This window comes from Lycium barbarum, chromosome 4 (genome assembly GCF_019175385.1).
Source record: "Lycium barbarum isolate Lr01 chromosome 4, ASM1917538v2, whole genome shotgun sequence".
NCBI classification, from domain to species: Eukaryota; Viridiplantae; Streptophyta; class Magnoliopsida; order Solanales; family Solanaceae; genus Lycium; species Lycium barbarum.
Window position 1 is genome coordinate 112,079,475 of NC_083340.1, and position 12,759 is coordinate 112,092,233.

The following is a 12,759-nucleotide window of genomic DNA, read 5'->3' on the forward strand; positions in this document are numbered from 1 at the left end:
CATAACAAGACTTCGAAAAATCAGCTTAACCATGGAATGAATCATACAAACCATCTCAATCAACATAAAGAGTATATAACAACCCCTTCCTTTCAATTATGACAAATACACCTTGTGACTAGATCTTGTGTCACCAATATAGTGCATTTTCTCATTTATCATCTTCAGTATCAAGTTATAATTCAATATCAATATACAGGTGAAATGAGAATGTATGCCATGCATGATATCATCATCAACAGTAAATCATAATTAGGATTTCAACCGAGTATCATCATAAGTATATATCACGACTCATGCCTAATCTCATCATCCTTTCTTTCTCCGATGATAAATGACACAACAAGAGAGAAATGAATGCAAACACATATCACAACACAACAAATAAGGCACCAAGCCTAAACACAATAATAGGGCGACAAGCCACAATCAACAGCAACCAACCTAGTAGAGTTCCATCCCAACTCCATCGCCGAAGGCCTAGTATGCTTTCCCGTTAATATCTAACTCCCACATATGTTTCACTAATTGGAGTCTAACCGAAGGTTAAGTCGTAACCTATCTGGAATGCCGAACAAGAGCCTCGAACAATCAAACCTTTACCTTGCCTTTTTGGTGCGCCTCCAAATACTAAAAGTTTATTCATATTCGAATTCTATATTAGAAATCAAGAAGAACAACACCCATATTGCTATACTTATCGGTTAGGTCAAATCCAACTATAGAGAAAGGGGGAAAAGAGCCAACAAGGGTAGAACAGTCATTTTGAAAGTGAAATATGCAACTCACGCTCTAGATGATCAAAATGCATTATTCAATTGCTAAATTATCTCAAGATTAGGCCAAATTCAGAATTAAAGGGAAACCCATAATTTTAGGTATGAACCCTAACTTTCCAATCCTCAAATTAATCACTAACAATGAAAGATTTAAGCCTATTGACAATGAATCCATCATATTCTATGATTAAACTAGTCAATTTCACAATCAATTTCCATTTAGGAAGTCTAGAAGTCATGTCAAGAATTTATCATAAAAACTCACCTTCCCTCTTTGATTCTAATGGTTTCTAGCATGATTTAGAGATTAAGGAAGATAAATGGAAGATAATTAATGAAGTCTAATGGTTAGAAAAACTTACCACAAAAGGATTTAGTTCAAGAGCTATTCAGTTCGCCAAAGTATGCTTAGAGAGTGATGAGAGAAATGATAGGGTTTGAGGGTTTTTAACTTAACAAAAAATATAACAATATGCCCGGCACTTGTTGCAGCGGTCATATTTCCGCTACAGCGCATCCGCCACAGCGGGACTCTGTACGCTCTGGCCCATCTCAAGACCCACTCATCCGCTACGACGCTCACCTTCCGCTATCGCGAGTCTGCCGCATCGGATGGTCGTCCGTTGTGGTGACTCGCCGCGAACTCATCACACACGCTATGGCGGGTGATTCATAGCGGGACTGCGGCCACCAGACAGCAGAAAATTTTGGTTTTTCACAAGTTTCAACTCGAAATACGACTATCACCCGAGGCCTCACAGATACAAAAAATATATGCATACACACATAAAAACGTGCTATGAACTCACCCGCGGCCTCGAAATTTCCAACGGAGATCTATTTGACTAAGTCAACCCCCAATAGCCTAGAGCCAACTTTCCAACCCAATACCCAAAATGCTCCTAAGTGCCTTGGGAACGGAAGCGAACATCCCACCAAGTTACAAACGACCATCCAGACCTCTTGGAATCGACGAAATTCCAAAAAAGATCCGTTTACCCAAAAGTAAACTTTGGGTCAAACATCCTTTATGTAAAAGCTCAATTTCTCAAAAGTCACACTAAACTCGCCCAATGACCTCGGGAATCGTGCCCCCCCATCCCCGCGGGTTAAAATCGTACTAGTAGGGTTCGGGAAAGGGTTAACGGCGGCAAAAAGGGTCAAAAACACAATAACGACCGAACGGGTCGTTACAACTGTAGTTCTAACATGGATTCTGAACATTACTATCATGAGACATGAAATCATAGACTGTTCATGGAATTTAGAGTATTAACTGTTCGTAGACATTTCGTGGTTCATAACTGAAACTCAAGAATTATTATACATGAGCATACATAGATTACGTACTGAGTTCATGATGTTCGGAGTGACATGCATGTTCGAACTGCGAAGCTATATCATTTAAATTATGGAAGTTCTAAAGCTTTTCATGAAATTAGGGCATAACTTTATTTCTGACGTGACTTAGTAATAATCATGAAAGAACGTGGCGTGGGGAATAACAATGATGTTCGCACACGTAGGGAGTTAGGTTTACATACCTTATTAGCTTCAAAATCCAAAAAAAAAAGTCCAAACTTTTGATGAAGAACTCCAATTCCTTCACTTGAAACCCCTAGGTTTGTAGCATAGGATTTCGCTTAGAATTCATGCATAATTGTTAGAATAGCTTAGAAATACATGGAAAAACCTTACCTTGATGTGGGAGGATGAGGAGAGGAAATTCGTGCTAGAGTTTGAAGAAGTGAAGAATAGAATGAAAAATCAGAAAAAACACACTTAAAAAGGTTGCAGGGGACGCACGCCATGGAGGACGCGTCGCGTGCCCAGCTGCGTGTGTTGACTTGCCTATGTGTGTGGGCGCTCACAATAGGCCTCACTTAACTGGCCGTCCGCGCTCGAGATGGGGCTGGGACGCCAGTCTATTCGTGTCGCGAGCCCGAGGATGAGCACCACTAACAACTTTTCAGTAAAATGTACATAACCTTTTGTATAGAGATCTGTTTGACCTGATCCATATACGGATGGAAATAGTTCAAATGGCTACAACTTTTATTCAATAAGTTTTCCATATTCCCAACTAATAAGTGGGTTATATACTCGCTTGAAGTGAGGCCTTATGCAAACTCACTTGAAAATATGGCTCGTAGTGTAGCTTCCAACTATATTTTGTCCTAAGTCTCTTCTTATACCTTTTATAGGTTTCAAAACACTTCCAACTGTATGAGTCATAAGCAATGTCTAGCAGAACCTTGTGGATTCATATGAAAATATCTGTACTTATCTTTGAGGGGCTATGTGACATCTTAGGACATCAATAGCACGTTCGCCGAGGACACCCACACAAATTCTTGGATTTAATGAATTACTAAAGTGATAACGGTAAAAAACACACTGAACTATCACTTTTTCGCGAGTTGACACCCCAACTATCAACTATTTCCTTTTTCTACGTGAACTATCACCATCTATGTATTAAAATACACCTTAACTATCAGCTCTTTTCTTTTTCTACCTGAACGATGTTGATAGTTCATGTAAGAAAAAGGAGCTACTAATAATTAAGACGTGAAGCTCGCGAAAAAAGGATTAAAAAAAAAAAATTTAGTAAATGAAGAGAGGACCAGTCTTTGATGGAAAAAGCAGAAGAGAGGGCCAGTCGCGTAAATAAAAAATACGGTAATGTGTTTTTTCACACTTTAGTTGTTTAAAACAGATCCGGAGGTGGTGGAAGGGACCTTCCCAGTTGTGTTTCTTCCATATTTTAGATCTCTCTGCGACAACATCCATCTCAACATTTCTTCTTTCTTCCGATCGAATTGGATTGCATTGATGCTTTCAAATCGACACCGTTGATTTAAAGATCTCAAGAAAGAAGTCGAAATTCAATGGCTGGGGGTGCTGCGGGAGGTTTCATAACTCGAGCATTGGAATCAATGCTCAAAGAGTCTTCCTCTAATAAGAAGTTTTCTTCTCTCCAAACAGCTATCCAATCCTATATTGGTATGTATCCTATCTTCCCTTTGATTTCATCTCACATCATGTTTTTATTCATCTTTGATTTATTGCATTTGAATCTGGTAGTAGCTTGGGTCCTTTTCTGTTTTACTGATCTCCCTATGAGTGATTAAGGGCGTGTTTGGTACAAGGAAAATATTTTCCCAAGAACATATGTCTGTAATGTAGCAAAACACTACGGAGAAAATGAACTTGGAATTTCACTTATGGAACTTGTTTTCCCTACTTTCATCAGGGAAGTCATTTTCCTCATTTTTTATGGATCTTAATTTTCCTAGAGGAAATGTATTCCACTACAATTTGACCAACCAAACATGGAAAAATTGGAAAACATATATTTTCCTCCATACCAAACACACCGTAAATGGAAAATGGAGGACAAGTTAAGGAACTATGGCTAGCCTGCAATTGCCACTAAAAGAATACCAATTCATAAAAACTGTACACTAAGTTAATGGAGCATAATACTTAAGGGTTTATTTTACCAAGTGGGTTACAGGAATCTTGAGTTGTATATTGGGTTTTTGGTTGAATTTTTGGTTCTGGGCTTCTCGCTAACTTCGCCAAGTTGTGATACTTTTTTGTGGGAAAAGTCAGGGGTTTAATAATTTATATTTACTTGTACTTTGGGCAATTGGAGTTGTACTTTTACTCCTTAATGCAGCCTAAATACCTAGGGTCCACATGAATTGCAACGTGGGTGTAGGGATCTTGAACTGCATATTGAGTATCTTGAGAATTCGGATGTGCAATTTTGAGTTGTGGAATTTTTTATAATGTTACCAAGCTGTGAACTTTGAGCTGAGTGACGAGGTTTTTGAGTAAAAGAAGCACTATATTTTTTAGGAATTTGAATATGACTGTTGGACCCCTTTGAAATGGAATGATAACTGTACACCAATAAATTGAGTTCTCCTCTCCGTGGATATGGAATCACTACTAATAACATATAAAAACTAAGTAACATAGTTGAAAACCTATTGATAGGAAATGATAAATTAGCTGAACGTCTTTAGTTTGAATACTTTGTTAGGACTGTTCTGTAGGACTTACCTTTCACTTCGGTAGACATCCTTCTATAACATAGCACCCTGGCAACACTTTTTCATTTCAACCATCGGGTTCTAATTCTATGAGTAACATCTTCATCTATTATTCCATTCTCTCGAAACGAGCCTAGGTATCTAAATTTTTTGTACATGCTGACTAAACTTGAAACACATGTATCTAGTCTTACTTCTGCTTATCCTAAAACCCTTACTGTCTAAAGTGCTTTCCCATAGTTCAAGTTTTGGTTGACACAATTGAGGGGTTCGTCAATTAACACAACATCCTCAACAAATAGCGTACACTCGGGGGACTCTATCAGGTATTGTGTTGGTTACCTCATCCATAAGTACTTAACTAGGGTAAACAAGTAGGGGCTCAATGTCGATCCCTGGTGTAGACTTATTGTTATGGGGAACTCTTTTGTATCTCCTGCTACTGATCTCACGTTAGTGACAACTCCTTCATACATGTCCTTTATAACATTTATATATTTAATATGAGTTTCCTTCTTCTCCATTACCCACCTAAGGACCTTTATCATATGCTTTCTCTAGGTGAATGAACACCATGTGTAGATCTTTCTCCTGTTCGCAATAAATCTTCATCAATCTTCTTAGCAAGAATATAGTAGATCTACTGAGCATAAAACCAAACTGGTGTCTGCCCATATTAGTCCTGCACTTTTTGTAAAGATGACATAGAAAAGGTGCAAAAAATCTCTGTACTACATCTGAAATACAATTCCGGCTTTAGTCTAGTGGTTTATTTGGAAAGAAAGGAGTGATAGGTTGTTCGAGGACAAAAAAAGATCACAATTATTAGTGTCCAACATAGATGTATTCTTTTGCTTTGTTTTTGGTGTAGCATGGTATATGTAAATGTTGCTGACTATAATGCCTTGATTGATTTCATTAGCTCATTGCACGACTTGTAATGGTCAACTTTTGAATGTTGCTTATGCTTGCCCAACATCACCTTATTGCCGGTATTATTAAAAGTAAAAGTTACTGTTCACCAATCAAAAAAATTCTCTACTTCAAGTTGAAGTTGAAATAATGAAAAAAATTGTAAAACAAAAATTGGTTAGCAAATAATATTTCATTATTTGCAAATAGGAACTATATCCAAACGCCTACTAAATCATTTATGTCCAGTGATTTTGTATTTTCTTTTATTACATTCACTCTGAACAAACATGCTCTTGCCTTTTTCCCCCCTTTGCTTAAAGTTCCATATGCCTTGTCACTTTTTGGTATTTTTACTTTTAAATCATTGTGAATGAGTAATAGTGAAAGGCTCTATGGAAGAGATACTTTGTAGCAAGTGATGCAAGCAGTTTAGGGTAGGATCTGGTGAGATGCTTGCAGCAATAATAAGTCAAGAGTGGTGTGCAAAAAGATGTAGCAGAGGTTAATTTAATGAATACAAGAAGTTATTTTATCTTTCATAGGATTAAGTTTTAGAAGCATCTTTTCCAAAGAAAGAGTAGAAAGGAAATATAGAGGTAGATGCATAAATTAAAATGGTTTGTGGAACCTAATTCGAAGGCATGTGATTATTCAAATAATATAATAAAATAACTGCAATGCACCAAACACAAGACTGTATAGATAGGGTGGGGCAATTTCAACTTGGCATCTGTGTTTCTTCTCAGCCAACAGTAGGAATTGTACCCAGCCTAATATTTAGATGTAGAACAACAATAAAAGAAGGATATAGTTTAATCATGATGCATGTTGACTTGAACTGACTTGGATTTGAAGTGTGTTCGGAAAATTTAGGATCACATGAGTCATATGAGAAATGTGGGATATTTTTTGCGATACTAACAACATATACAAAGCAAATAGTTTATATTAGATTTGTCAGCTGATGTTACCAAAGTTCCGATCGAATTTGTCTACTGTTATAGAGGAATTGATGGTTTGGTTATGTGTCTGGATGCTGGAAGTGTTTGTTACAAATAATATATTATTTCGAGCAGCTTGTGTATTGACGTCAGGCTAAATGTCTCAAAAGCTAGTGTATTGACTCAAACAGACTCCGAAGGGAATTCTTGTGGCATGGGAATAGAGAAGGCAAAGGGTACAATTTGGTGAAATGGCAGATAGGAATGCAGGGAGGTGGGCTGGGCAGCAGAAACTTGAGATCACAGAATAACAACTTATTGATGAAATGGCTGTGGGGGTACAATAGTGAGGAAAATGCATTGTGGAAGGAGGTTATTAAATGCAAGTTTGGTGAACTCAACCCATGGTGTACTAATGTGAGCACTGGTACTTAGTGTATGGGAGTTTAGAAAACCATAAGAGCTCTATGGCCCAAGCTGGAAACAGTGTTGTCAAAGGCTTAAGCGCGCTTAAGCCCTTAAGCGAGGCTCAAAACATGTTGAGCGCTTCGCCTCGCTTTAAGTGCACTTCAGTGTCATCATCAAGGCTCTAAGACATACTTTTCCTTGCCAATGAGCCTCTCTTGAAGAGGTGACACGCGATAATTGATATTTCACTTTAGCGTAATGATTTTACATTTTCTTTGTCCATATATTTATCACTCATGCTTGTTATTATTAGTCTTGGTCTAAACATATATATATATATATATATATATATATATTTGTATTTTTGCACCATTGCGCCTTTTTCATTAAAGCCCGCGCATCATTTGCACTTTCCGCTTAAAGCCCCAGTTGACCTTAGAGCTTTTTTGCTCTTTTCTCTTTTGATAACACTGGCTGGAAAGGAACGTGAAGTTGAAAGTAGGAGATGGGAGAAAAGCAAAGTTTTGGAAAGATGTTAGGATTGAACGAACTCCGCTGATGGAGGTATATCCAGATTTGATTATCTTATGTAACAACCAAGAGGTCACTACTATAAATGAAATATAGAGTGCACGGGGATGGGACCTATCTTTTAGAAGATTTTTAAATGATTGGGAAGTTGAAAGGGTGGTTAATCCATTGAATATGATTGGTTATTTCTAGGGCACTAACACTGATCCAGATACTTTGATATGGAGGCACAATGGTGATGGGTCACTGTAAATAGGGCTTATAGTAAGGAGATTATGGCGCAGAATGGGGAGCAGCCAAAGTTTTGGATAAAAATATGGAAGTGCCCAGCCCCAACAAAGGTGAAATGCTTCACTTGGTTGGTGGCAAAGAGATCTTGTTTGACACATGGAGTTTTGAAGAGAAAGGGAGCCATTAGTATCCAGATGCTATCTGTGCAATGAAACAGATGAAACCAATAACCATCTTTTTCTTCGTTGCAAATTCACAGCACAATTCTGGTCTTTATTCCTCAACCTGACAGATTAAATGGACTATACCTGAGCATACTGCAGATCTACTGAGCTGTTGGATGAGGAGAGGAGGCAGCAAGAGCCAGAAAAAGTGGTGGAGGATGATCCCACATTGTATTTGGTGGACTAGTTGGAAAGAAAGGAATGGGAGGTGTTTTGAAGATAGATCCAATTCCATTCAGAAAGTCAAATGGAATTGTATAGTATTTTTATATTTTTGGTGTAAAGAAGTAGGACTAGAAGATATAGATCAATTTGTAGATTTCTTTAGATCCCTGTAAGTACTTCTTTTACTCTTTCTGTCTTTAGCTTATCTCTTTTTGAAGGTAGCCAGCATATCCTTAATGCTGAGGAGTACATATTTACCAGTTTCAAAAAAATAAAAAAAAACAAAAAAATCTAAATCTGTACTCCAGAGGGATGGCGTGGAATCACCCTAGGGTCTTATAAGATCATAAATAGACCATATATTAAAAATCAATATTTTTTTTGTGTCATTTGTCTACCGTATCTCTATGCTTGTCTGGATCTGATTCTGCTGCATGTTGTAGTGTTAAATTTGTTAGTAAACTTTCCTCTGCAAATTTTGGCTATGTTATTTGGACTCTCCTAAAATATCGTCGGCTGCGTGTCGGATCCTTCAAAAGTACTGTATTTTAGGAGGATCCGACATGGGTGCGGCAACACTTTTGAAGAGTCCGAGTAACTTAGAATTTCGGAGAACTGCTTCTGGATTTTGTTAGCTCCCTGCACATAGACTAGTTATTTGTGTTTACAGCTAACAGTTTTACTTCTGAGGGTCTTCGAAACAACTTCTCCACCTTCACAAGGTAGGGGTAAGGTCTGAGTACAAACTACCCTCCCCAGACCCCACTTGTGGGACTACACTGGGTTTGTTGTTGGAGCTAACAATTTCACTATGTTAGCGTAGTCTCACAATATTTTTCTCATCCAGTGTCCCTTATGGACTTCGTTAGTTCCTTGTTCTAGCATAGACAAATGTGTTTTAGCTAACAACACTTCTTTTGTACCATTGCATCTTCTTGATGCCAATAATGAAACAACTTACTGCATAAAAAAAGTATAGGTTATTGAACTGCTTCTTGTGTTGGAACCTTTTTCTGCTTCTGCGCCTTGATAAAATGAAGTGATTCTTCTGCTTTTACTGAATATTGCGATTCAATCTGCTTTCCAGACAATTCAAAAGCATCTACTCAGCAAAGCTTATCCACGGAGAGTGATGCGGCAACATCTTCAGCTGTAGATCAGAGGTAGGCACTGTCACATCGTTTGCTCTTATATACTTTATCTCCAACTTTCAACTCCAATGTTTCTTTAGTTTCATTCTATTATTAGCCCAGCTCATATGGTTTTTTTCCTTCAAATTTCATGCCATTGAAAATGACTTTAGCTTCTATCATATTCTATTGGCTAGGCTCTGAGCAATGGGTACTCTACTGTTCAGAATGCTATATGATTTTTGGTAGAAGTGGGATTACAGTCAAGTATTTCGACTTTGGTTACTGTTTCTATTCCATTAGTTGACTGGGCTGAGCCTCTAGTTCTATTATTCTTTTCTTCGTTTTCCTACTCTATATGTCTTATAAATTAATGGTTCACGGAATCACCTCTCATGCAGTTCTACCGACACTCGAGCCTCGGAAAACGAAGCAGCGCCAGTTAACTCAACTACTGCTTCACCTAGTGGTGAGGGTACGGAACAGATAAGCGGGCCAGCAAGCCAAAGTGGAACTATAGTGACCGCTTTATCTCAGGCAGGCAATACGTTAAGCGAAGCACAGGCAGAACTCGTGCTAAATCCACTAAGGCTTGCTTTTGAGACGAAGAATGGAAAAATCATGGAGCTTGCTTTAGATTGTCTTCATGTAGGCTGTTGCTGCTATCATTTAGCGTTCTTTTGGGCCTTGACACTTAAAAATTTATTTATCTTATTATCTATATTAGGCGTCTGTAGTTTCTTCCTTCTTTTGAAATTTCTTGCCATCATCCAGGTTATAAACTTGGGTAAGTGCATTGGAGCTTAAAGAGGGGGAGGAGACTGATTACTATTGAAGTACAGCTATTTAATTTCATTTATACATGCATCATGTACCTCAACTCTATTTGTTTGTTGCTATCCTCATAGTTGAGTCATTTGTACCAGTCTTTCTGGTACCTGTTTTACATAATATGCGTGAATGAGCATGAATAACTTAAGTGAATATGCCAACTGTTGCATATTGAAAAAAAGATAGCTTTGTGTTGAATGTGTAAGAACATTCTTGCTGATGCTCAGAGATTCTCATAAAGTGTGTCTAAAAATCAGTGATAACTCTCTCTTGATATCTGCAGAAACTCATTGCATACGACCATCTAGAGGGAGATCTTGGCTTAGATGGCGGGAAAAATGTGACGCTGTTTACAGACATCCTGAACAGGGTCTGCGGTTGTGTTGATAATTTGTCGCCCGATAGGTAGAAACCTCTCTTATTTTGATTTTATCTTAAGTATATTCCCTTTATATTAAGTTACGAGGAAATTGTATGCACCTGTTAGCTATGTGCCTCTTTTATTTGATATAATTTTAACTCAATATTTCTGAGTGATAAATTTTTGAGGAATTCTATGCAGTACGACTCTTCAGGTTTTGAAGGTACTTCTTACCGCTGTAGCATCCACCAAGTTTAGAGGTATGCAACTTTTGAAAGGGAGATTCCTTTCTCCTCTTTTTTGGTTACTCTTGAGTCTTGTCCCAACTTACTCGACCCTCCTTCCATCTTGAGTTCGTCCCAGATTCCTTGACTGGTTTCCTAAATGGGAAATTTGTATCTGTAGAAGTCCAATTTTATATAAACTAAGACTCCCTTTGTCCCAATTATCTTTCAATTTTGCAGTGTCCCAAGATTTTTTTACGACACCATTCACTATTGATAGTATTTCTCTTTAATTTTCATTACTTTTGATAATTTAGATTTATTTAGTGAATAAAATCTAACTTTGATGTGATGTTATTATTCAATTTTTATTTGTAAAATTTTCTCCACTATTACTTATAAAATATATATTGGTTAAATTAAGATCTTAAACTCCTTGTTGTCAAAATTCTTCATATAAAATGAGATGGAGGACTATATAGTACACTCCTTTTGTCTCCTTTTTACATCATATTACGCATCAAAAATTGGTAGGAATAGAATTTTCTGCAAGTGGCAAGCAGGAGTCCTTAGACATTTTTCTGTATGCTTTGTCCAAAATGCAGTTCACGGGGAATCATTGCTTGGAGTTATCAGGGTCTGTTACAATATTGCTCTTAACAGGTATCAGTGTAATGCTTATTTGAGCATGATTACTCTTTAATATCAAATGAAGCTAATACCTACTTGTTTGTATGTTTAGCAAAAGTCCAATAAACCAAGCAACATCAAAGGCCATGTTAACACAAATGCTTAGTATTGTATTCAGACGGATGGAAAATGATCTGGTATGTGAAGTGGACGAACCAAGTTTTTTGTTTCTTCTTTGAGACGCTAGAGGGGGAATAGTGGATTCTACTTTATAGACCCTTAATAGCTTCTTGCAATTCAGGGTTCTAGTTCACGTGGAACTGTTGCACACCAAGAAACTACTGATACTAACGGGCCAAACGTAAAGGTTGAGGAAGTGTCACATAATGAGCCAGAAGATAAAGAAATAACAGAAGGGGGCGATGCACCTAATGTTAATCAGGCTAAAGATACATCTGTTGCATCAGTTGAGGAACTTCAGAGTTTTGTTGGTGGTGGTGATATCAAGGTGTACATATTACCTGAAACTTTACTATTACTAACACGATTACGGTATTGTCAAAAGCTTATGATATGTACCTACAATGGGCTTTCCTTGGAATACAGGGTTTAGAAGCTGCTCTTGAGAAAGCTGTGCATCTTGCAGATGGTGAAAAGGTCACAAGGTATGGATTTACGGTTGAGGAAATGATTCTCGTAAATCAAACATGTTTTGTTGTGATGTTTAACTACATTTTACAAATCTCTTGACAATTTGTAACTTTAACCAGAGGAATCGAGCTTGAAAGCATGAGTCCTGGAGAGCATGATGCCTTACTTCTTTTCCGAACCCTTTGCAAGGTTTGCATGACTGTTCATTGATGTAAGGTTTAGGATGAACTTTGTACTGATAGGAGCGAGTTTGCAGATGGGCATAAAGGAAGACAATGATGAAGTTACTGTTAAGACGCGTATTTTGTCCTTGGAGCTACTTCAGGTGAGCTTTCTTTTACAGCCTGTTTGAGTTGTTGTTCCCTATGGTTTCTTAATGTATCATTTTATATTGCATTTTATTATACTCATTGTAATATGTTGTTAAAATAAAGTTCGGATAGGTTGTATTTGTTCTCATTTAGTATCGTTTTCTTGTTTGGTTTGACTATATTGTTCTGTACAATAGCTGATAAGTTTACTAAAATGCCCTTAATTACTTTAGATACAGTATTTATGAACAATTCAAAACTAAAAAGGAAAAGATGATCACTAACAAGAAAGTGGCAAGAAAGAGTACCTGTATCGTAGCAAGGAGGAGGAGTGCTGATTGAAAAGGTCGGGCATAAATATGA

The 12,759-nt window shown here is 37.4% G+C and overlaps 1 protein-coding gene across 2 annotated transcripts in view; it reads left to right on the forward strand.

The window, feature by feature from the left end:
• Positions 1 to 3,431: 3,431 nt before the first annotated feature.
• Positions 3,432 to 12,759, forward strand: part of LOC132636237 (brefeldin A-inhibited guanine nucleotide-exchange protein 5) — a 35,103-nt gene continuing 25,775 nt past the window's right edge. The window contains exons 1-11 of one of the 2 annotated variants that reach the window (XR_009581110.1): positions 3,432 to 3,785; positions 9,346 to 9,421; positions 9,790 to 10,036; positions 10,503 to 10,624; positions 10,782 to 10,840; positions 11,410 to 11,467; positions 11,547 to 11,631; positions 11,736 to 11,942; positions 12,041 to 12,099; positions 12,205 to 12,274; positions 12,342 to 12,410. Coding sequence is in view for 1 of the 2 variants with exons in the window: in XM_060352985.1 (XP_060208968.1) it covers positions 3,671 to 3,785; positions 9,346 to 9,421; positions 9,790 to 10,036; positions 10,503 to 10,624; positions 10,782 to 10,840; positions 11,410 to 11,467; positions 11,547 to 11,631; positions 11,736 to 11,942; positions 12,041 to 12,099; positions 12,205 to 12,274; positions 12,342 to 12,410 (1,167 nt within the window). In the remaining variant the exon portion in view is untranslated. The remainder of the gene's footprint in view (positions 3,786 to 9,345; positions 9,422 to 9,789; positions 10,037 to 10,502; positions 10,625 to 10,781; positions 10,841 to 11,409; positions 11,468 to 11,546; positions 11,632 to 11,735; positions 11,943 to 12,040; positions 12,100 to 12,204; positions 12,275 to 12,341; positions 12,411 to 12,759) is intronic. The other variant, XM_060352985.1, reaches the window with a different exon arrangement.